This window comes from Copidosoma floridanum, unplaced genomic scaffold (genome assembly GCF_036245765.1).
Source record: "Copidosoma floridanum isolate Cflo_tuat_1 unplaced genomic scaffold, Cflo_Japanese_pri ptg000020l, whole genome shotgun sequence".
NCBI classification, from domain to species: Eukaryota; Metazoa; Arthropoda; class Insecta; order Hymenoptera; family Encyrtidae; genus Copidosoma; species Copidosoma floridanum.
Window position 1 is genome coordinate 3,588,147 of NW_028321897.1, and position 22,210 is coordinate 3,610,356.

At 33.7% G+C, this 22,210-nt stretch overlaps 4 protein-coding genes across 8 annotated transcripts; 2 read left to right on the forward strand and 2 right to left on the reverse strand.

The window, feature by feature from the left end:
* Nucleotides 1–5: 5 nt before the first annotated feature.
* On the reverse strand, nucleotides 6–780 carry LOC106642178 (small integral membrane protein 12). Of its 3 annotated transcripts, none has more exons than XM_014356882.2 (2): nucleotides 454–531; nucleotides 6–395 (listed from the first exon to the last, which is right to left on the reverse strand). In XM_014356882.2, the coding sequence occupies exon 2, from the start codon at nucleotides 375–377 to the stop codon at nucleotides 135–137; it is 243 nt and encodes an 80-aa protein (XP_014212368.1). In that variant the 5' UTR covers nucleotides 378–395; nucleotides 454–531; the 3' UTR covers nucleotides 6–134. The 3 variants fall into 3 exon arrangements, with proteins under 3 accessions (XP_014212368.1, XP_014212369.1, XP_014212367.1); XM_014356883.2 differs by lacking the exon at nucleotides 454–531 and adding an exon at nucleotides 614–780 and having other exon boundaries at nucleotides 7–380; XM_014356881.2 differs by lacking the exon at nucleotides 454–531 and adding an exon at nucleotides 600–778 and having other exon boundaries at nucleotides 11–380.
* A 2,916-nt stretch (nucleotides 781–3,696) lies between these two features.
* LOC106642174 (small ribosomal subunit protein eS1) lies at nucleotides 3,697–5,926 on the reverse strand. The gene is made up of 5 exons (XM_014356870.2): nucleotides 5,682–5,926; nucleotides 5,166–5,269; nucleotides 4,508–4,830; nucleotides 4,074–4,235; nucleotides 3,697–3,910 (listed from the first exon to the last, which is right to left on the reverse strand). The coding sequence occupies exons 1-5, from the start codon at nucleotides 5,741–5,743 to the stop codon at nucleotides 3,758–3,760; spliced, it is 804 nt and encodes a 267-aa protein (XP_014212356.1). The 5' UTR covers nucleotides 5,744–5,926; the 3' UTR covers nucleotides 3,697–3,757.
* Nucleotides 5,927–6,026: 100 nt separating this feature from the next.
* Nucleotides 6,027–8,089, forward strand: LOC106642173 (protein Cryzl2). 3 transcript variants are annotated; one of them, XM_023390331.2, is made up of 9 exons: nucleotides 6,027–6,379; nucleotides 6,449–6,682; nucleotides 6,753–6,944; nucleotides 7,014–7,195; nucleotides 7,278–7,369; nucleotides 7,450–7,488; nucleotides 7,540–7,630; nucleotides 7,691–7,820; nucleotides 7,900–8,089. In XM_023390331.2, exons 1-9 carry the CDS (start codon nucleotides 6,155–6,157, stop codon nucleotides 7,945–7,947), a joined length of 1,233 nt encoding a protein of 410 aa, XP_023246099.2. In that variant the 5' UTR covers nucleotides 6,027–6,154; the 3' UTR covers nucleotides 7,948–8,089. The 3 variants fall into 3 exon arrangements, with proteins under 3 accessions (XP_023246099.2, XP_089449969.1, XP_014212355.2); XM_089593843.1 differs by lacking the exon at nucleotides 7,450–7,488 and having other exon boundaries at nucleotides 7,278–7,383; nucleotides 7,518–7,630; XM_014356869.2 differs by having other exon boundaries at nucleotides 7,450–7,630.
* Nucleotides 8,090–12,241: 4,152 nt separating this feature from the next.
* LOC149374316 (uncharacterized) lies at nucleotides 12,242–16,694 on the forward strand. Its single transcript, XM_089593835.1, has 2 exons — nucleotides 12,242–12,395; nucleotides 14,598–16,694. The coding sequence occupies exon 2, from the start codon at nucleotides 14,720–14,722 to the stop codon at nucleotides 16,628–16,630; it is 1,911 nt and encodes a 636-aa protein (XP_089449961.1). The 5' UTR covers nucleotides 12,242–12,395; nucleotides 14,598–14,719; the 3' UTR covers nucleotides 16,631–16,694.
* The last annotated feature ends 5,516 nt before the right edge of the window (nucleotides 16,695–22,210 follow it).

Here is a 22,210-nt window from a genome sequence, read left to right on the forward strand (position 1 = left end):
ATTTTTAGTAAAAAATGGCATTCACCAATTTCATTGAAGTTAATCTACAATTATACCTACTTATGTATTAACAACAGATGCTATGTGCGACAAATATTACAAATGTACATTCATTCGATGCCAAACACAACAATTTATGAAGACAAAGAGGGAGATAAATTAACTTCTAAGGGATTATGCTTTTGTCTTGTTGTGCTGGAATCAATGTTTTCCAACAGACGTTCTTGCCTTTTTTGTGATATTGGAGGTGATGCTGGTGTGTAGCGATCAGATATCCATCCTTCTATGTGATATCCAGCAAATCCAACTACAGCAGCAAAAGGCAAAGTTATGTATGGCGTGTACCTTCTCAAAAGTCCCATGAAAATTGGCCACATTTTCTGTACAAAAGTTGTCTGATTTAACTAAATATAATACATTTTGATTTTTTACGATATTGTAATATAAATTCACATTGCTAAAAACTATTTACGAAGATGACGGCTAAATTTATTTTTTACAAGCAAAAATTGAAAAAAGATAGCAAAATATTACAATCTATCTCGCAACAATGCTATGTTTAACCTTAAAGACGAAGCTCTGAAGAATGATAAGCTTACCGACTTCTAATGACCTTTAGCTGAATTTTTTCTGAATCGAGATACGACCGAGAGATTTGTGTAGTCTAGTGAAAAGTAGCCAAGGCGATCATTTTTTTTTCAACTCAGCGATTTAAAAACTCCTTCCCGATTCGAAGTTTATACCGATCACGTCTGCAGCTTTGTCGATTTTGTTTAAAGAAATGTTTCTGCTGCAGGAGGCGCCACTTTTTAAAGTAGTTCAAACTGTATAGAACTTACTTACCAAAACTACAATTTATACAATAGAAACCAGTTCAGATATGTAGAATATTGATGTAGAAACTTGCCGCAAACAGCACAAACTACGTTAACTTTTTATTATCTATCTGTAAGATTAGTTGCGGCTGGTTTGTAATTATCAAAGTGACTTTGCTGTAAATAGCAAGTTATTTGAATCAGCGCCATCTAGCGGTCTTTATTTTTTGGCCAAAAGTGGCTCCTAAAATTCTCAATCAGAGCATTCAGGATTAGAGCCATTTAGTCAATTACAAACCAGCCGCAACTCTTAATGAAGCTATAAAATGAAAAAATAACAATACTTGTGTTTTAAGCGGCAAGTTAACAATCTATTTTCTACCAAAAAATTGACCTCCTATGTGTTTGTACTTTTGAAGATAAATTTTCAAGCATAAGACGTATTGTTAACCTGCCGTCAAAAACATATGTATCGTTATTTTTTCATTTTATAGCTTCATCATGAGTTGCGGCTGGTTTATAATTGACTAAATGGCTCTAATCCTGAATGCTCTGATTGAGAATTTTAGGAGCCACTTTTGGCCAAAAAATAAAGACCGCTAGATGGCGCTGATTCAAATAACTATTGCTATTTACAGCAAAGTCACTTTGATAATTACAAACCAGCCGCAACTAATCTTACAGATAGATAATAAAAAGTTAACGTAGTTTGTGCTGTTTGCGGCAAGTTTCTAAATAAATATTCTACAAATCTCAAATGGCTCATAAAATCGACAATATTTACAAAATTACAACACTCTTGACCTTTTACCATTAACTCATGTAAGCACAAATTAATCAGTCCATTAAAGAGACAACCGAAGAAAAAAGGCCTGAAAAAGAAGCACAGTCACACGAAAAGTGATCAGAGAAGGTTAGGTTCTTTGTTTACTTATAACACTTCAAATTTACATCTCTGTAATAAATGTATTTTTCAATTAGTGAGATCCGATGCTCCATTCCAGGAGACTCTTCGTGTGGCTGCTTCTTTTTAAGACCTTTTTTCTTCAGTTGTCTCTTTTCGACTGATTAATTTACGTGTATATTTGATCGTGATTTACGATTTTTGTAACACAAATTTTGTTATGTACATATTATATAAGTTAACTGTTTATTGGAAATCTAAAGTTGAAGGGCTGTTCTTTCATTAGTTAATGGTAAAAGGTCAAGAGTATTGTAATTTTGTAAATATTGTCGATTTTATGAGCCATATAAGATAAGTAGAATATTGATAGTTTTGGAGGTCGATTTTTAGGTAAAAGATAAATTGTAAAGCAATTTAAATTAAGTGAGATCCAATGCTCCATTCTTGTATGAGACTTTTCGTGTGACTGTGCTTCTTTTTCAGGCCTTTTTTCTTCGGTTGTCTCTTTTGGACTTATTACTTTACGTATCTATTTAATCATTGTTAAAGATTTCTGTAACACAAATCTTGGCATGTACATATTATATAAGTTAGCTGTTTATTTAAACTAGAAAGTTAAAGGGCTGTGCTTCCACGAGTTAATCATAAAAGGTCTAAAGTATTTTAATTTTGTAAATATGGTAGATTTTATAAGCCGTATAAGATAAGTGGAATATTTATACTTTTCAGGGTCCATTCACAGGTGAAAGACATATTGTAAACTTGCCGCAAGTAGCACAAAAAATGTTAACTTTTTATTATCTATCTATTAAATTCGTTGCGGCTGGTTTGTAATTATCAAAGTGACTTTGCTGTAAATAGCAACAGTTGTTTGAATCAGCGCCATCTAGCGGTCTTTGTTTTTTGGCCAAAAGTGGCTCCTAAAATTCTCAATCAGAGCATTCAGGATTAGAGCCATTTAGTCAATTATAAACCAGCCGCAACTCATGATGAAGCTATAAAATGAAAAAATAACGATACATATGTTTTTGGCGGCAGGTTAACAATACGTCTTATGCTTGAAAATTTATCTTCAAAAGTACAAACACATAGGAGGTCAATTTTTTGGTAGAAAATAGATTGTTAACTTGCCGCCTAAAACACAAGTATTGTTATTTTTTCATTTTATAGCTTCATCAAGAGTTGCGGCTGGTTTGTAATTGACTAAATGGCTCTAATCCTGAATGCTCTGATTGAGAATTTTAGGAGCCACTTTTGGCCAAAAAATAAAGACCGCTAGATGGCGCTGATCCAAATAACTTGCTATTTACAGCAAAGTCACTTTGATAATTACAAACCAGCCGCAACTAATCTTACAGATAGATAATAAAAAGTTGACGTAGTTTGTGCTATTTGCGGCAAATTTACAATCTGTTTTACACTCAAAAGTCGACCTCTAAAAATAGAGATATTCATATGGTTTAATAAAATCGACCATATGGCATTACTTAGTAGTAATTTCTTTAATTACTACACATAACTTCACGTACATCTTACACCGTGGTGTCTTTACCAGAATGATAAAATCAGAGGCTGTAAAGTTACGTAAGTCGTGGTGGTAACGCCGCTTGGGGTGTTTTCCGCAATCGTCGTCACCAGCAATCTTTTAATACAAAAATTATTACAAAATTTTTTATCAAGGTTGCAAGAATCACGGTTATCATGAAATGGTAAAAAGTCTAGTCAATTTCTTGTTACCAGCAGTAAGTAATGAATGTGCAAACAATTATCGATCGAACAAATATTACCTGCAGTCGAGCTCGTCCGTTCTTTTGTACCGCGAAATTCAAAGTTCCAACTATTACTATTTCTACTACATACAAGTACGAACAAACATTGAAAAACAGTTTGTTTGCATTATAGTTCCGTAACGGTCCATAAATACGTAGAGAATAAACTGTAAAATAACTGAGGAATAAAAATGAAACTCAAATGACGTATCATTAAAAAATTGAGATTTTTTTTATTATGTGATAGGATGGAATGAGCACATATCCGATTAGACACTCTCTTGCACTGGGGGTTCGTAACCCTCGGGTCTGTCCACCTTTGATCCAGTCTCGCCACCTTCGGCAGTCTTGCTACTGCCACCATCTCCGTGCAGTTCGAGAAGCTTGCTCAACTCGAAACGGGGCTTCTTCAATACCTTAACCTAAATAAAAACAAAAAAAATGATTATCATTTCTTGAAGATAACTAAGGTGCAAGCTACAGTAGTTTATTGTTTCAACTTTTTGCACTACGGAGTTTATTGACTTCCACATAGAATTTTTTTTTTTATTAATCCTTAAAAAATGACAGACAAGTCGTACGTACCTTACGAATACAAACATCATGAAGTGGGTAAATGCCCTGGCAGGCCTTTTCAATGTCCTTGGCAATAGCGTCAGGCAATAGTTTGCTGACAACACCCTTTAAGTCACTCTTGGTAACGTCTTGAGTGATGATTTCAACCATTTTCCTGCGAATGTTTCGCACCTGCGCGAATAACAATCTTTAAGATCGTTGCTTTTGACTTTACTTATAGGTTTAATTTACGATTTTAGTGGTGTAGCAATACTCAATATCGCTGACAGAATAACATTTCATGCAGCGTGGTAAGTGAATGCTTATTGATTTCCGCAAGTAGAATAAGATTACAAAATATTGAGATTTTGATCAACGTCATCTTGCGCGTGTAGTAAAAATTATACAGCCAACGTCGATTTATGAAGTATACAAAGTAGTATTAACTGATTAACAGAACTAACCTGCGAATGCTGAGCATAGCAGGTCTTGCGTTGGCTCGACTGCTGTTTTTGGGTGAATCCAATGCAGAATACCCTCAAGCTGTAGCCATCGGTGGTTTTGACATCGACTACAGCTTCAATCAGGGTCTGCCACTTTTTAACCATAGATCTAAGTTTGTCTGTTGTGAGATCCATGCCGTGGAAGTTGGTGAGCACGTTGCGTCCTTGAACATCTTCAGCAATGAGTCGGAATTTACAGAAAGACCGCTCAGCACCTTGATCGCCCTGGAGATCGGCCAAGGAAACTTCAAATACACGGTGCTTCAATCCTTCCGAGGCGATTTCTGAAAATTGGGGCAAATTTTAGTTTTGTCTGATGAAAATTACTTGTACCATTCATTCCATCATATGTAACATAGAAATTCATCAAAAGTTTTTACTTCATCAAATTAATGTTTAAGGTTTATGATAAACTAAGAAAACAATCTACACTGGAAAATCTTTGTATGATAGTCAACAGCACTACTAGGATACGTGCACAATGTCAATATTTTTGCTTTGCTTAAATGAAAAACTAAAAAACTTATCAGCAACTGACTAGCCCGGATTTGTCATTTTTTCATAGGATTGGAATTTTAATCAATCACAGCATTCAGAGTATGTAACAAAAAAAACTAACTTGTTCCCTGGGTCCTGTTAACCAGAGTCTTGCCGACCTGCCGGACAGTGAAGACTGATGGTGCTTTTACATCATACCAGTCCTTGCGAGTGAAAGGATCGACACTGAAAAGCAGAAATTCATTGCAAAATGGACTTTTATGCGTTGTTCAACTATCGGCTAAAACAATACTCATTCAGTATTAAATGGATAAAAAAACTAAAGAAATAACAGAGTTAATTTGGCATTTTTCAAAGTTTTGTTGCTTGCAATAATAAAGAAAAATTAATGTAGTAATGGAGAGTGATTGATTTATACAAGGAGTTGATCAATAAACGGAGTAAAAAGTAATCCAATCATCGACTCTCCGCAAATAGTACGAACAAAATACGAATATTGGACAAGTGGACACGCCATACAGGTTAGAATAACCAACCATTTCCCAAACAGCACATTTTACTATTATGACCGTGTTTACGCAAAAAAAAACACTAAATGGGCACCGGTAAATAATCAGGCAAAAACTTGATGACTTACGCCTTCTTTCTGAGACTTTTCTTGCTTCCTTTAGACAGCCCCTTATTTTTACCTACAGCCATGGTGGTGGTCGCTCAAAACAAAACGCCTGTAGACTTGACACTTTTTTCGTTATCACGACAAAAACCTTGTTGTTAACTAGATCAACGTCTATAGGAGGGATAAGGTCGAACCTGCTAAAAAAAAAAGAAATAACTTTTTGTGACTGCAGCAAACGCGTTGCCTCCCGAAAACGTGTGTCTCAATCTAAGCTCTCTCTCGAGAAAGATGTATATACCTATATGTGTATAATAAACATATATATATAAACACACTTGCACTTATGCACACACATTGTAGCAGAAAGCTTTTTTGGATGCTGTAGCTGATACATATTTAGGTTATGCAGGAGAGCACCGGCCATAGGAGAAATAGTTTTTGCCCAACTTTTATCATTTATTATTTTCAAATTGTACATAAAAAATATTTTTAAAATGTCACTTTCAGCTAGTCGTCAATTGATATCGCGCCTGTTATCGCGAAATAATAAAAAGTGCTTCAAGTTTACCGTCAACGTTAGACTGAAAGCGGATGATGCAAGTAAAAATCCGAGCAACTCCAACGAGTTGGGAAAAATTGAGTCTGCGGTGCTGAAAAAATATTCAGAGCCACTCCACATTGAAATCGTTGATCCGCCAAAATTACTGCAGTCCACGGAGGTGAGTTGAAACTTGGAAACATCATCATATTAAACAGTTCCCATTGTTCATGAGTGTCTTTTTGCTCAGGTGTTAATTGACGTTAACTACTGTGCATTAAATGGACTTGATGTACTGTTGTGTGAAAATCTGTATCCAAGAGAACAAAGTTTACCTTTTGTGCCTGGCTATGAGTTGTCTGGCAAATTGATCCAAGTCAGCGAAGGTGCCAAACAGGCGGGCTACAATGTAGGCGACAAGGTAGTTGCCTTGAACAAAGAACGTTTTGGTGGACTAGCTGATAATTGTGTGGCAGAAATCAACGTAAGTTTGAAAAGGTGTTTATGTAACATTGTGTTGTGATGGTGATGAGATAGTAGTTTTATTTTTGCAGGATGTCTGGAAAATACCAGCTTCGATTAAATCAATCGATGCAGTGTGTTTGTTGGAAAACTACATGACTGCATTGATAGGATTGGAAAAGTATGGGTCCATATCAGAAGAAGATATGATTTTGATCAACGTGGGCATTGGTGGAATTGGACTAGCAGCAGTTGACATTGCTGCCAACGTTTTTAGAGCTCAGGTAGATCACTAAGTGAACAACAGATTTTAATGCTATAATATCCCAACTTAAACCAATTTATTGTCAAAGGTCATTGGAGTAGGCTTTTCAGAGGACAGAGCAGATAAAATTCGCGAGAGAGGAGCTTTTCATGCTCTTACTTACAACGAAAAGAGGCTTATAAAAGAACTTGAAGGAATTGCAAAAGAACGTGATATCAAGGGTATTTTTGAAGGAGAAGAGGGAGCGCAATTTAAAAAAGTGCTCTACGCGTAAGATAAAAAACATTGTTTATCACATCAATGCGGCCTCCTTTGACCTAACACACATAAGGTAATGTCATTATTCTTTTAGTTTCACCAACGTTTATAAGTCCAGAACACCTTCTAAACATTTATTGCGGGATAACAATTTTGGGGTTGTAGTTCAGCATTTGTCGAAAGAAGGTAAAAAATCAATTGTTTTTTGTAACGATTGTCAAACAAGAATAATAAAAAAGCAATATCCGTGTATGTGTTTTAAACAGGTAAAATAATAGTGGCTGGAGTTTCGCACTCAAAGTCTAGTAAAAATGCGTTAAAAGAAAGTAAGGAGGCAAATGAAGGTAAGGAAAAAGCTGATGCAAAGAAAGACGAAGAGGAAGATTTCTTTACCGTGACAGGTATCGATTTAATGGATTACAAAAAAAGGAAAAATGAACTCTACAGGTATTATTAAGTTTGAATAATTTTTATTTTTTATTATTCATCCAATGTAATGATCACTAGGCAAACTGGGGATGACGTGATATCATTCTTCGAAGAAGGGCTAATCAAACCAGCTCCTTCTATGGTGGCTGGATTCCACAAAGTTAACGAAGCTTACAAATTTGTCTCCGAAATGAAGGGCTGTGGAAAAGTTCGTATCATTGTTAACGTCAATAGTATTTATTCACTCGTATAATACAATGATTCATTAAATAAAAATCTTTTTGCAGGTTGTCATCGACATGAAGAACAAAGATGCGGAGGCAAAAGCTAAATAGGACAAAACCGTCAAATGATCTGTTTTGTAATTTGTAAAAATTTTTATTTTTCGAAGTATCATTTTTGATTGTAAAAAGAAAAATAAAAAGTAATCATAGGACGTTTAACATACGAAAGACTGCGCTTAGTGCATACGGGATGTAATCATAGTATATTAATTTTATATTGAATTATTTGATTACCAAAAAAAATGAATAAAGAAATATGTACATTTTATTCACTAATCCTAATATGCAAGTTATTTTTAAAAATTTTTTACCAACTTATCCAGCCAAAAACATTCAACGTTACAAAGAATAGTTAGTTCAACACGAACTGTCTGGAGACCCGACTCTGTTTCTTATTCATCGAATTCTTCCGAAAATTGAGTACCTAATGCCGCTTATTAATGCATTATTCATACACCGGTAATCGCCAGCACATTACTCAATTCGCGTATTGTCAAAGCAAAAACTAGCAACTGAATTCATACAACACGAACGTTTTACGTATCGGTTGCACAAAAAACAGATTATGGATGAAGGAACGATTCCGAGCATGAGTGACCGGCAATTATATCGATCAATCGGTGATTGCAGGACCGTATGGAAAGAAAGAAAAAACAAGATCTTACTTTCCACTCTCTCCGAAGGATTTGATTTTCAAGTAGGTGCTCAATGAAGCAATTATCCTAGCCCGTCGTGACAATCATTTGGTTTTCAAATCGGTGCTTGTGAATAAGTGGCAAGAGAGTGGTGTATTTTTCTCTTTTCCAGAGTTTACGTAGGAAAAAAAGGTTTTTGGTTTCGTTTGATGACAATTAATTATCTGGGCACAATTGAGATTACGTATGTTTTAAATAAAATACATGCTTACAGAATTGTAATTTTTACAATTTTTCTGTTTTTTTACAAATTATTTTTTGCATGAAAAAAATACGTAAAATGATGGATGTTCAAAGAAGAGACAAAAAGTTATAAATAGTCATTGAAAATTCAGAGAAATAACAATAAATAGCAGGCATCGATTGTAAAGAAAAAGATAAAATTATACTTGAATTTCTGTTGTTTTTTCAATTATACAAAATCTCAAAATTGCACTTGCTTTATCTAACGATATAACTCACTTGGAAACATAACATGGGTAAAGAGAGATTAATCACCGAATACAAAAATATACGAAAATTAAAAGATATTTGTTATAAACAGTTTGACAAACACCGCAAAAAAGTTAAGATGTACTGATCAAGACAAAAATATTTGTTTCTTATTTTCTTTAAAAAATGCTCTGAGTTGAGGGATAATTTAACTAATTGCCCCCCCTTTGCACGCCAAGCCCCCGCAAACAGACAGTGAAAATATTCATAAAATCCTGTCAGAAGCATCATCCATCGCGACACTACCGTTTAGAGATTAAGTATTCCTGTTTTTTTTTTCACGGCAATTGTCAATCTAAGATAACTGACAATTAGCTTAAATATCTAATGTTTTTTATTTTTTTTTATATTATTTCATTATCTAAATTACATAAAGTATCGCTCCTTGAAAAGAAGATCCTCTAGATTTTGTCGATCTTTTACCAGACCGTGTACACTTTTCTAAGAACTTACATTCTTGTTTGTATTATGTTTGCAGAGTATGTATTTAACAATTCCATTTTTTAATATTTTTCAAAATTAAACTTCTTACACAGCGATTATTTTTACTTTATTTTTACAACAATTATTTAAATATTTAGTTCAAACATTAGTTTGTAAGACTAAAAAAAAAGTATCTAACTATTCTTTAAAAATTTCATAAAAGCTGGATATATAAACTTGGAAATCGTGATAACTATAAATAAAATTTTACTGCGGAGAATCATGATTCTAAATAATATGAATAAATTAATTCCTTATAATTATAATTTAATTTTGTGTTGGGCTTTCACGAACATTATTTCTTATTTTAATCCAAAAACTTTTTAAAATAACAGTACGTTGTAATTTGCTCTTATTTTTCTTTTTGATTGAAAGTTGTAAAGTTAAAAAAAAATTAGTATGATTATGACAAGCAAGTTTCAATAAAAGCGTCCCTTTGAAGCAAGAAAATTACAAAATTCAAAGTAAATTATTTTTCAAAGTTTTTCAACTGTTGCGTAAGATTTTTCAATATCTTTGCAAAAGTTTATATATTTTAAGAATTTTTCATTAAATTTTTAAAATTAAGTATACTTATAAATTAACCTTTACAAGTTTCTCTTTGCACAAAAATAAATAAGCTTGATTTGTTAATTTATAAAAATTAAATATGTTGCATTAAGTTCAACGAATTACCAAGTTATTTTTTTTTTAATTTTAGCATCTTTACTAGCAGCGTTTTGTTTGAATTTAAATTAAAAATCAATGATACTTAATGTTCAGAATTTACAAAAATTGTGTGGTGTTTAATGATTTTTTTTAACAATGGACAAAACTGGTAGCTGGTCAAAGTTTTCGTTCAATATTGTTTTTCGAGTAAATGAAAAAAAAAAAAAAGAAAGTTACAATTTCACTCAATCGCGGCACTCCCAAAACTATGACATCTGTTAAAAAGGTCGCACCTCGAAATCGCCAGAAGCAATCGCAACTTGCGACATCTTAAACGGCTCCACAACAAAGGAATTTTTAAAATACACACACACAATCGGTCGTTCCCTTCACCATATTTTGTTTTCTCTGTTTTCGTCGATCGCCAAAATTTCACGCCCAAATGTAAGCTTGTGACTCCACTCGATTACAAAATCTGACTCGCATGTGTGTAAATCGCCAACAGTTCTGATCAATGATATTTCACTTCGAGGCACGTATTAATTTGTATCAGTTTACAGTATAATTATAATATCATAGATATGGAAAGTGTTGGCGAGGCTGTCGATCCTTCGACAGAAAGAAAGTAACAGAGTCATTAATAAAAATTGCCTCGAGGACAGCTGACACGCGTGTAATGGCATTTGTAGTCAGTCGTGTGGCAGGCGTGTGCAAAAAAAAGTTGGATGAAAAATGATTCTCGAAAAAATATATTTGAATATCGTTGCCGAAACGGTGATTAATGGAGATTTTTTATGAATTTCGATTCGATGATTTGTTAAATTTAGAGCTTAAAAAATAACATCGTTGTGTAACGAGTGTGCAGATTATTTTTGACCTACATTTTTGTCCATTTAAGAATCTGAGATGTTTAACGAATAAAAAAAAAACTGTCAATCAAAACAAATGTTTATTCGAATACAAACTAAAAAGAAGTTTATGTAAATAAAATAAAAATCTAATAAATATTACGATATAAAGTAATAATTCATTTGATTTGAACTAATATAATTGAACTTTTATTTCATTCATGTAAATATTATTTGGATTTAAAAAAATGTATTTAGTAACATATCTGTCAAATGTTACGTTGTAAAGAAAAAATTTATTTGATTTCAATGAATATTATTTAATTTGAGTGAGTAAATTTTATGTTTGTATCTGAACTAACATTTTTTGGACTGATAAAATGTTTTTTTTTTCTGTGTACAAATGGATTGTCATGCAAACAATTTATCTATGTATTTTCATGCAATTTTGTCAAATGATCTCTTTTAACTAGTAACAATGGAAGAACATTATCCATCACGTTTGCAAAAGTGTGTTACATTTAAAAGAATTTTAAAACGTATAAACTAAATCGTACAGTCGGGAAGTCAAAGATAATTCTTACACTGCGCATGCGCTCAACCATAATTTTATGTAAATTATCGAAAAAAATACTAACTTTTGCGAGATATCGAAAGCCGTCATAGAGCCCCTGCACGAAAATCTATATAATATCGATGGGAAATTACATTCGCGCGTTAAATGATATCATTATTGATGACATGATTATTAATCAACCACTGCAGCATTAACGTTTCGACATCGTCATACATAATATTATAAAAAAACGTACAAAGTATGGTTTGCGATAAAAGTTGCAGCCTTAATTAATAAAAAACTTAAAAAATATGTGCTATGTGGAAAAAACTGTGAACACGGGTTTTAGTCGAGCAATCAAATTTACTCAACTTTTACGTCGACTAAGTCAAAACAAAGTATCGCTCAAAAGCTACGCATGTGAATAGGGACTCATGCGATAAATGCCAATAACCAATTACCATACCAGTAATGATATCTCGTACGATACTAAAAATATCCATGACCACATCAAAAATTAATGTAAGCAATAGGTTTCCGGCGCTTACAGCGGTTTGGACAGTAGTTTTTCATGTAACAGAAGGAAGTCGGAGCTTCAACAATTTTCGTGCAGCAACAATTGATCAACAACAATTTCTTTCTACAAGTGTTGTATAGGTGATAAATTAAAAATACAAAGCCATATTAACGTTGTTCAACACAACAATCGGATAAAAATTTTATTCGACAAGTGTTTAAGCAACCAAATCTAGACAGGGAAGCCATCAAGTCAGAAAGGTAAGTCTTTTTATTAATTTAAAAAATTAGCTGGTATTTCACTTGCAAAAACCCTTGTTATTAATTGCAAAAGAAAAAAAAATGATGTTTTGGATTATTCCCTACTGATTGATATTTTGTAATCACATGTGTAGTTTCATCTGTATTTACACTTGTAAAGTTACTTGGAATTCTACTTGGAATTCCACATGGGCTTTTGGATTGGAAACTCCAAGAGTCTTTCCAAGTGGAATTACAAATGACCACTAAAGGTACACTTTTTCCTTTTTTAAAATAGTTTAAATTGAAATTTCAAGTGGTTTAATAGCCTTAGAAGAGGTTATCATCCATATAGTAACACCAAAGCAGAGGGGTTCAAGTCATTTCAAGACAATTTGAACGAAAAATAAAAAAAATCTATTTTTTCGAAATCTGAGAACAAACACTTGAACTCCTCTGATTTGGTGTTACTATATGGATGATAACACCGGCCATGACCATTATACTGCTCGAAATTTCAATTTTAATTATTTTAAAAAAGGAAAAAATGTATCTTCAGTGGTCATTTGTAATTCCACTTGGAATGACTCTTGGAGTTTTCAATCCAAAATCCCATGTGGAATTCCAAGTGGAATTCCAAGTAGAATTCCAAGTGACTTTACAAGTGTAAATACAGATGAAACTACATATGTGATTACAAAATATCAAACAGTAGGGTTGCTAAATATTTAAGAACTTTGTACCGCGTGGGAAACACAATTTATTATGTTTGGACAAAAATTACGGAGTACAACTTGTGTTGTTAGTACACCAAGTGATTTTTTGATACTCTGCAATGTGCCATGTGGTTACTTGACGCAGTAAAGCACGAATAATTACTTGTACGGAAGGTGAATATCCGCACACTCCATACAAGTAATTCGATGATTTGTGTAACAGAAAGCTTAACAAAAATTTCATGGCTGAAAAACAGTTATACCTAATAAATTAACCAAAGAAACTGTTTTCTGGACTATAGTGGCAAGTAGAAACGTATATGCCCATCATGAATTGTGTAAAACATTTGTAGTTCTCCCATTCCGTTAATTCTATATATTTTTCAAAAATTTTTTAATCTGAAAGAAAATTAAAAATAATTACCTAGTTTGTTTAGTAAATAACAGCTCGCTCACTTTTGTTAAAAATCATCGATATTTATTGCACCATCAACTTTAACAAAATATTTGTCTTGAGAAAGTATTTTTACGGATTTATAATTTTTTTTTCTCTCACGGAAACAATTTTAGGATAGTATGTAATTATTGCTACGATGTACTACTATTACGGACGTCAGCTAGCTTTAGCTTGAAACGTCAATGTCCTCACATGGTCGCCGAAAGGCGCAAATTCAGGTGGTCATCAGCACCACGCTACTACGAATCTCTCCTTAATACCCCTAGACGATTGCAACAATACTGTATCAGCTCTATTCAACTCGGAACCCCTACTTACATGAAATTCCACAGGGGTCATCACTACTTCCAACACAATGGTAGTGAAAAGCTATGTAAAGAAGAGAACAACGCCTAATCGGCAGTTGACCAACAACCTACAGTGTAACTAGACGTAAGCCTTTAATAAAGAATACACTAAACGGGATATTGTCTCCTTACCTTACTTACCTAAATGGCGGAAAAGAACCCTTACAGGGACATTAGGGATATAAGTCTCCTATACTTATATCTGTAACATTGGTGGCAGCGGTGGGATCAGTTTTCATAGGAGACTTATATCCCTTATGTCCCTGTAAGGGTTCTTTTCCGCCATTTAGGTAAGTAAGGTAAGGAGACAATATCCCGTTTAGTGTATTCTTTATTAAAGGCTTACGTCTAGTTACACTGTAGGTTGTTGGTCAACTGCCGATTAGACGTTGTTCTCTTCTTTACATAGCTTTTCACTACCATTGTGTTGGAAGTAATGATGACCCCTGTGGAATTTCATGTAAGTAGGGGTTCCGAGTTTAATAGAGCTGATACAGTATTGTTGCTGATGACCACCTGAATTTGCGCCTTTCGGCGCGCATGTGAGGACATTGACGTTTCAAGCTAAAGCTAGCTGACGTCCGTAACACTACATAGCATAACAAATTTTTTTGCCCAATCAGCCAAGCTGTTAATCTAGTCATATCACAAAGTCCTTAATGAAATAATTTTAGTTTCTATAGCTTATCATTTTTTTTTTTAGTCACACTGGCCATTGAACCGTAGTACTACTATTACTACGTCGAAGAACACACAATTCCAACGACCACGGTTAAAGAATCCGTTGCTGTAACTTTTGAGACACATTGATCACAACAAACTTATATGGCCGAAAAAGCGAGTTCCTCGAGGGCATGCCATCCTTGTAATGTATGCCAAAAGGCTTTCCGCATTCCCAGTGTACTGGCATCACATTTGCGGATCCATTCTGGTAAAAAACCGTTTCAGTTTGATTTGTGTTCACAAGCTCTTAATCGCAGTAGTGATCTCACAAGGCACATGCGGATCCATTCTGGTGAGAAGCCATTTCAGTGCGATTTGTGTTCACGAAAATTCAGCAAAAAAGGCAACCTTAAGAAACACATGCAAATCCATTCTGGTGATAAACCATTTCAGTGCGATTTGTGTTCACGAAAGTTCAGCCAAAAAGGCAACCTTAAAAAACACATGCAAATCCATTCTGGTGATAAACCATTTCAGTGCGATTTGTGTTCACGAAAATTCAGCGAGAAAGGCAACCTTAAAAGACACATGCAAATCCATTCTGGTGATAAACCATTTCAGTGCGATCTATGTTCACGAAAATTTTGCAGTCGAAGCCGACTCAAAATTCATACTCGCATCCATTCTGGTGAGAAACCATTTCAGTGCGATTTGTGTTCACAAATATTTCAATGTCGAAACAACCTTCAAATTCACATGCGGATCCATTCTGGTGAAAAACCATACCAGTGCTCGGTATGTTCACGAGCTTTTACTACAAATAGTGATCTCACAAGGCACATGCGAATCCATTCTGGTGAAAAACCATTTCAGTGCAACTTGTGTTCACGAAAATTCAGCCAAAAAGGCAACCTTAAAAATCACATGTGGATCCATTCTAGTGAAAAACCATATCAGTGCGATTTGTGTCCCCAAAAGTTCAGCGACAAAAGAAACCTAAAAAATCACATGTGGGTCCATTCTGGTAAAAAACCGTTTCAGTGTGATTTGTGTTCACAAGCTCTTAATCGCAGTAGTGATCTCACAAGGCACATGCGAATCCATTCTGATGAAAAACCATTTCAGTGCAACTTGTGTTCACGAAAATTCAGCCAAAAAGGCAACCTTAAAAATCACATGTGGATCCATTCTAGTGAAAAATCATATCAGTGCGATTTGTGTTCCCAGAAGTTCAGCCAAAAAGGCAACCTTGAGAAACACATGTGGATCCATTCTAGTGAGAAACTATATCAGTGCGATTTGTGTCTCCAAAAGTTCAGCGAGAAAAGCAACCTAAAAAATCACATGTGGGTCCATTCTGGTGAAAAACCGTTTCAATGTGATTTGTGTTCACAAGCTTTTAATCGCAGTAGTGATCTCACGAGGCACGTACAAATCCACAGGGACGAAAGGCTCTTTAATGGCGCTACGGGTCCGCAAACTTATCGACGCAAGCATCATCTCGCAGATCACCAACTGACCCACACGGAAAAAAAGTCCTTTGACTGTACAGTTTTCCATGAATCTTTTCGACCGAGATACCAACTTAAAAATCATATGAACATACGTACAAAAGCAAGCACCAATTCCTCGCCATTTAATTTCAATCAGAAAGAAGATCTTATGCAGTACATAAATGTCCAGCACAACATATTTCGCTGCGACGAGTGTCCGCAATCTTTTACCCGCAAAATCAGCCTCATAAAACACATTGGGTCTGAGCACAACCATCGCTGCACTCAATGTCCACAAACATTTGCCCGTAGCAGTTGTCTTGAGAATCACGTGCGCAATCGGCATTTGTTCCCATGTGGCGAATGTCAGAAAATATTCACTGATTCAAATAGTCTTGTGAGTCACGAACGGGATAGTCATTTCCATCGTTGCAAGGCGTGTACGCGATCTTTTCATCGAATCAGTGATTACAACAATCACGTAGCTAATTGGCATCCGTTTAGTTGTGACATGTGTGAACACTATTTCAACACGTTCTCCGATCTCCTGTGTCACAAATACGATTGTCACGATCCTTAGCCACGTCTTTTTGGCTCTTTAATTTTTAAAAAATTACAATTTTGTTGTATTTCTTCTACAAATGTATCACTGTAATTAATTATTCCAAATAAACGTATTTTCATATTTATTGTAGTCTTTTTCACTTTTTCCAAAAAAGCTCATTTCTGTGCATGAAACGTCATGTTTATATAAACGTTTATTTGGGTACAAATGAAAAAAAAAACGCTCATGTAAATAAAATAAAAGTCTGATAAATATTACGATATAAAGAAACAATTTTTTTGATTTGAATTAATATAGTTGAATTTTTATTTCATTCATGTAAATATTTATTTGCTTTCATCCAAATAAACGTTTATTTGGATAGACACAACTTTGGTTCTATCAGTATTGTTGGAAAATATATGTATATGTTAAACTGTACTTATGATTTTTGTGCTGCAAATTTATTTAAGGAAATAAGTAAATGCATTTTCCGGCTTAACGAAGTAATAAAACGAATCAACGTGGATTTCCTGCTCCGATAAGATGTACTGAACTAAAGAAAATTGATAGGCCTGACCAACGCCGACGAGATGCATTTATTTGCATTTATTATCCTTCGTTTTAACTGAACCACAAGAAAATTCAAGATTTCCGCAAAATCTATACAAAAAAAACAGTTGATCAAAAAAACGTATAAGATTTTACAAACGCATCCAAACAAATTTTGTTAATCCACATCACCGATCGCTCGAAGAACAGATACGAGATAAAAAAATCTCAAGTGGCCGAAAAATGTTCGCGAGTCCACTTATGCGATAGACGCGAAATTACCGATCTATAGGTAAGTAAATGTCCCTATCAAGGAATATTGTCCCTATGGCGGAACGATTTCTTATTTTTTGTACCAAAATTTTTATTGCTTATTTATAAGTTTACAAAAATTACAATAAATAGCTTAAAATATCTGTCAAACTTTTTTAAAAATTTTATCTGAATTCACCGATATGAGAAGTAAATAAAAAATAATTTCAGAATGTTCACTTTCTGCATCTAAAATTTATGAGGATAAGTGACACTTACTATGAAGAGAGAGGATTTCTTTACCCATGCTGTAATAATTATAAAGCATTATGTGAGCTCGGAGTTAAATTTTTTTGCATGTATTGAAGCTATACTTTCGATTTATATGTATAGTTTGATGAAAAACTGAATATTTTTATTAATTTTCGCATGTTCCTTTCCATGTTCATTGTCGGTCAAAATGTACATTAAAAGGAACAGCCAAAATAACGCGTTCCTCATTACCTGCGTAAACAAGACATCTTGTCCCCATCGTGAAGCACACTTTACTGGTCGTTATTATAACGTATTGAACAATTTCGCAGTGTTGAAAGTACTATTTGTTTGTTTAATAAGATCAGATTTGTCATTGCTCATCTTAAATTAATTGGTAAGTAATGTTAAATCACAATAACTTGAAAACATAAAACTTAACCTTAAAACTCTATTCAATATAAAGTATCACTTATTTATTTTAGATTTAAGTATACAAAAATGGCAAACATGGGTGCCAAAAAAACAAAAAAAAATAAGCAGAGCCTTTAAATTTAAACTCTCCTGTTGCATTTCGACGCCTCGTACGAAGACCAGCACAGTTTAGATTTTGCAATGTTATTTTAAACGGGAAAATCTGAACTGTACTGATATTCGTGCGAGGCGTCAATATAATATTGCACCTTAACTTGGTATTTTAGACCCCTACAAATTATTTTGAATAATCACACAAGAATTTCAAAAAATATATTTCTCTCTGTTTCTCTTACTTTGTTTCAAATATTTCAAAATAATCCAACATACACGAAAGCAATAAATCTTTCGAAATGCTTAACAACATTTTTACACTGCCTGAAAAGTGTTTGCCAAAAAAAAAGGAAAAAATTAAAGGAAAAGTAAAATTTGTCGCTGCATGCAAATCTGATCCGTGGTGTAACATCCATAAACAAAAGGAAGATAAGACAGCTTAATAAAAAAGATGCAAGAAAAGAAGAATGATTTAGTTGTTAAAAAAAACAGATATAGAAATCATGGAGATCGAAATCAAAATATTACAAAAAACAGGTAATGGGAAAAAAAATTGCAAGAAGAAAAAAAGTCTTAGAATGATACAAAGAAAGAGTTAGACTTGCAAATTAAAGCTATTTTATTAAATATCAAACAAGAAAAACCGTAGATAGTTTATTATAATTTATTTGAATCTAAGATTTTATATTGAAATGTACTCAAACTAGAAATATTTTGATAAAAAAAAAATTTAACTAATGTAAGAAGGAAATAAGAATAAACAATAATTTTAAGTATTAAAAAGAAATAAACACGCAATTTATAAAATAAAAAGTAAATTATATATATTTCACCTCGGCTGACCCCCTCTCAGTTATTATTACCTGTAAATTATACATAAATAATTTGAAAGTTCTATACATATTCATTTCAAATCATGTTCCGCGATGGGGACAATGACTGCGGAACAGTGCTGCCTAACTACTGCAGACGTTCCGTTTAATGTACATTTTGATCACCTTCTTATTTATCACATAAATTTTTTAATTCTGCTTAAATTTTGATACAAAACAGCAACCTACGTTCAAAAACAGATAACCCACCATTATTGATCGAAATTTTATGATTAAACGTTAAAAAAAATTTTTTATCTGTAATAAAGGTAAATCGATACCAAAATTCGTTCCGTGGTAGGGACATTTACTTAATAAAAGTCTACAACAACTATACAGACACGTTGATGAGTTGCTAGTTTGAGAATGAGTGTAAGAGAGTTGAAAAAAGGGAAGGCGTGCTCGAGGGGGTAGCGCATAAATATACAAAATCGACGAAGGAAGTGAAAGTGACGTTGACGTACGGTAATGCTTAAGTACGACGATTTGATGGCTGATTGAATTATCGCGTTTAAGTGCCCGTAGTGCTGTGTCGCAATGATGGACCGCTTGGTTGTATACATATACATGTGGACAATAGCTTGTTCGGTTTTCGAATATTCGATCGAGTGTACCTACAACAGTGATCGCCCGCGCGGGTGCCTACGGCTATTGTGGATTTTTCGAATGGCCCCTTTCGTTCTGCAGAGATTGATTTCAGTTGAGCTGCGATTGACTGCGATGAAAATATGGCAAAATAAAAGTATATGGCCAAGTTGGCTATGTATTAGTTATAAAATTTTGTAACCATATTCTCGATTACTACATCAAGGACATAAAATAATTACGATTATTTTAATTAGGAATGGCTCTAATTAAAATCTAGACAATATTATTGCATTGTTTACTTAGGAATTAATGTTAATTGTATGATTTGTTCATGTTTTAATAAAGTCTTTAACTTGATTGTTAAGTGAAAAGCTACACTTTCAATTAAGTTTATTATTAGTTAAAATAAGATTAAATTACATAATTACATTTAATATTTAATAACACTATCCTTATATCTCTATGATTGCACCCCAGTTCAGCTGTTCCAGTTGGACTTTTTGCCTCTATTAGTTTTTAAAGTTATTTCATTTCTCTGTATTGATAAGTATTTTGTTATCTTATTTACTTTTCGTTTCCTGTCAGCATAGGCCAACGTACGTTTGCATGAATCATAGTTGGTCGATGTGCTGATGCAGCTACGAACAGAGTTTGCAGGTGATTCATCTCTTTTCAATTGTACGTTGGTCCCTGTTCGAAAGTACTTTTAAGTCAACATGGAAAATTCCGAAGAAACAAGCGGGGACAAAAATTAATTAGTAATTTTAGTTTATCGACGTTACAACATAAACAACAAAAAGTTTAATAAAGCCTGAATGATATTTGCGGATTATAAGTAGAAGTAAACGGTTTGTGAATCGTTACTACAATCATTTTTTGTTTTTAGAAAATGTAACAAAATAAAAATTTTGTTGAACGTTTCTTATTTAGACACAAAATAAAATATAAAAGATAAATAAACGTACTATGACATGTAAAAAATTTCATAACTAAGCAGTCACTACTATCAATCAATTTAAAAACTGGTTTTATCAAGTTTTTGTTATTTTAGTTAAAAAACTCACACCCTATTTCTCTATCAATTTCTTGTAAATATTATATTATTTAAAATTATCGTCCTTAGTCATTTTTGAAAAATTATTATTCATTATAAAAATTACAGTATTCGTACAAAAATCCGGGAATCCGAAATAGTTGTTGGATTTGTAGAAACCATTTTACCGTTCTGCGTTCGGAGTTTAAACTATATACACTGAGAGAAAAATGTTGTACAGACCATGTACAAAATTTCTTGGCACTTTTATAGACGGACGGAAGAAAGCGAAAATATATTAAAAGAATTCATAACCTTAAAAGAGCCCGTCTTTTGTGCCAAACGTTTGATCACGCATTTAATTCCGCATTAAATCAGGCAAATTTGAAAAAGGAAGCTATTGAGCTGTGTTCAAAGAAAATTGATGCAGTTTTTATTCAACAATTAACAACTGAAGAATTTTTTTGTGTGGTTATCGACAAAACTCATGCTGTAACGCCTCCTCGGCTTGTATACTTACATATATTTATATGTTTCTGTTCTCCATGCGCACGGCATTAGGTATACAAGGTACGTGCTTCTTACTAAGCTCGTTACTAAGAACAGCGTTTAGTTGAATCTACTACACATCGTTAGTCAACCACCTCAAAAGACTCAAAAGTCGTGTAGTAGATGTTATCAAATAATGATAGCTACTATGACTCCCTTTTTTCTGTCAGTGTAGAAAAGTAGACACATGACTATCGACCCTGACATAGGTTAATTTTGTATTCCATTATGAAATGCGATGTAAATAATACGATAAAAAATGTGAAATATTATTTTATAAAAATAAAAATTTATTTTTCATTACGTATCATTGATGAACAAAAGAAACATATTTGCAGAATCCATTCAACTTTATTTTGTTTAAGTATCACCCACAAGTTTTGAATTTTTTCTATCGCGTATTTTTCTACATGGCGATTATATCCGCCAAACATATTTGACTGTTCTCTTCGACCTAGGGTGTGTGTTCCAGTAACGCTTTCCGACAACTTACGGATAACTTAATTATGTCTTACGATATCTTGCGTCATGTTTAAGTTGTCGGTAAGTTGTTGGAGAGCGCTACTGGAACACACCCCTACTGTACCGGCAGATACCGGGTACCGGGCGCGCCAACACCTCGAGTGCAACCGTACCTTGATTCGCAAACCACAAAGTTTGAATTTTTGAAGTAATTTATTGTATTAAAACACGAGGAACAACCATCACCATAAAATAAAAATATAACGATAAATAACTATCATATTAAAAACTATTGAACAATGTTAATATCATATTTTATGTTTATTTGTCATAAAAAAATTTAAGACTTCAAACTTCGCGGTTTGCGAATCAAGGTACGGTGAGTGCACATACATGTGCAGGCGTGCACACACACGTGACACACACTATGCCATAGCACTCATAGCAGTCTGGCACTGTTTCGGTGCTTCCCCCTCAGCCGTCTTTTGTTTTCTCTGTGCAAATGTGCAAGCGAGAGTCCTTTTTTGC

Excerpts from the sequence above, each read along its gene's own strand:
- LOC106642178 (XM_014356882.2), bottom strand. The coding sequence starts at position 377 with ATGTGGCCAATTTTCATGGGACTTTTGAGAAGGTACACGCCATACATA.
- LOC106642174 (XM_014356870.2), bottom strand. The coding sequence starts at position 5,743 with ATGGCTGTAGGTAAAAATAAGGGGCTGTCTAAAGGAAGCAAGAAAAGT. Across the intron at positions 4,236-4,507 it reads GCTATGCTCAGCATTCGCAG|GTGCGAAACATTCGCAGGAA; the intron begins GTTAGTTCTGTT and ends TTATTCGCGCAG. Across the intron at positions 3,911-4,073 it reads ATGATGTTTGTATTCGTAAG|GTTAAGGTATTGAAGAAGCC; the intron begins GTACGTACGACT and ends GTTTTTATTTAG.
- LOC106642173 (XM_014356869.2), top strand. The coding sequence starts at position 6,155 with ATGTCACTTTCAGCTAGTCGTCAATTGATATCGCGCCTGTTATCGCGA. Across the intron at positions 7,196-7,277 it reads TTTAAAAAAGTGCTCTACGC|TTTCACCAACGTTTATAAGT; the intron begins GTAAGATAAAAA and ends TTATTCTTTTAG. Across the intron at positions 7,821-7,899 it reads AAATGAAGGGCTGTGGAAAA|GTTGTCATCGACATGAAGAA; the intron begins GTTCGTATCATT and ends ATCTTTTTGCAG.
- LOC149374316 (XM_089593835.1), top strand. The coding sequence starts at position 14,720 with ATGGCCGAAAAAGCGAGTTCCTCGAGGGCATGCCATCCTTGTAATGTA.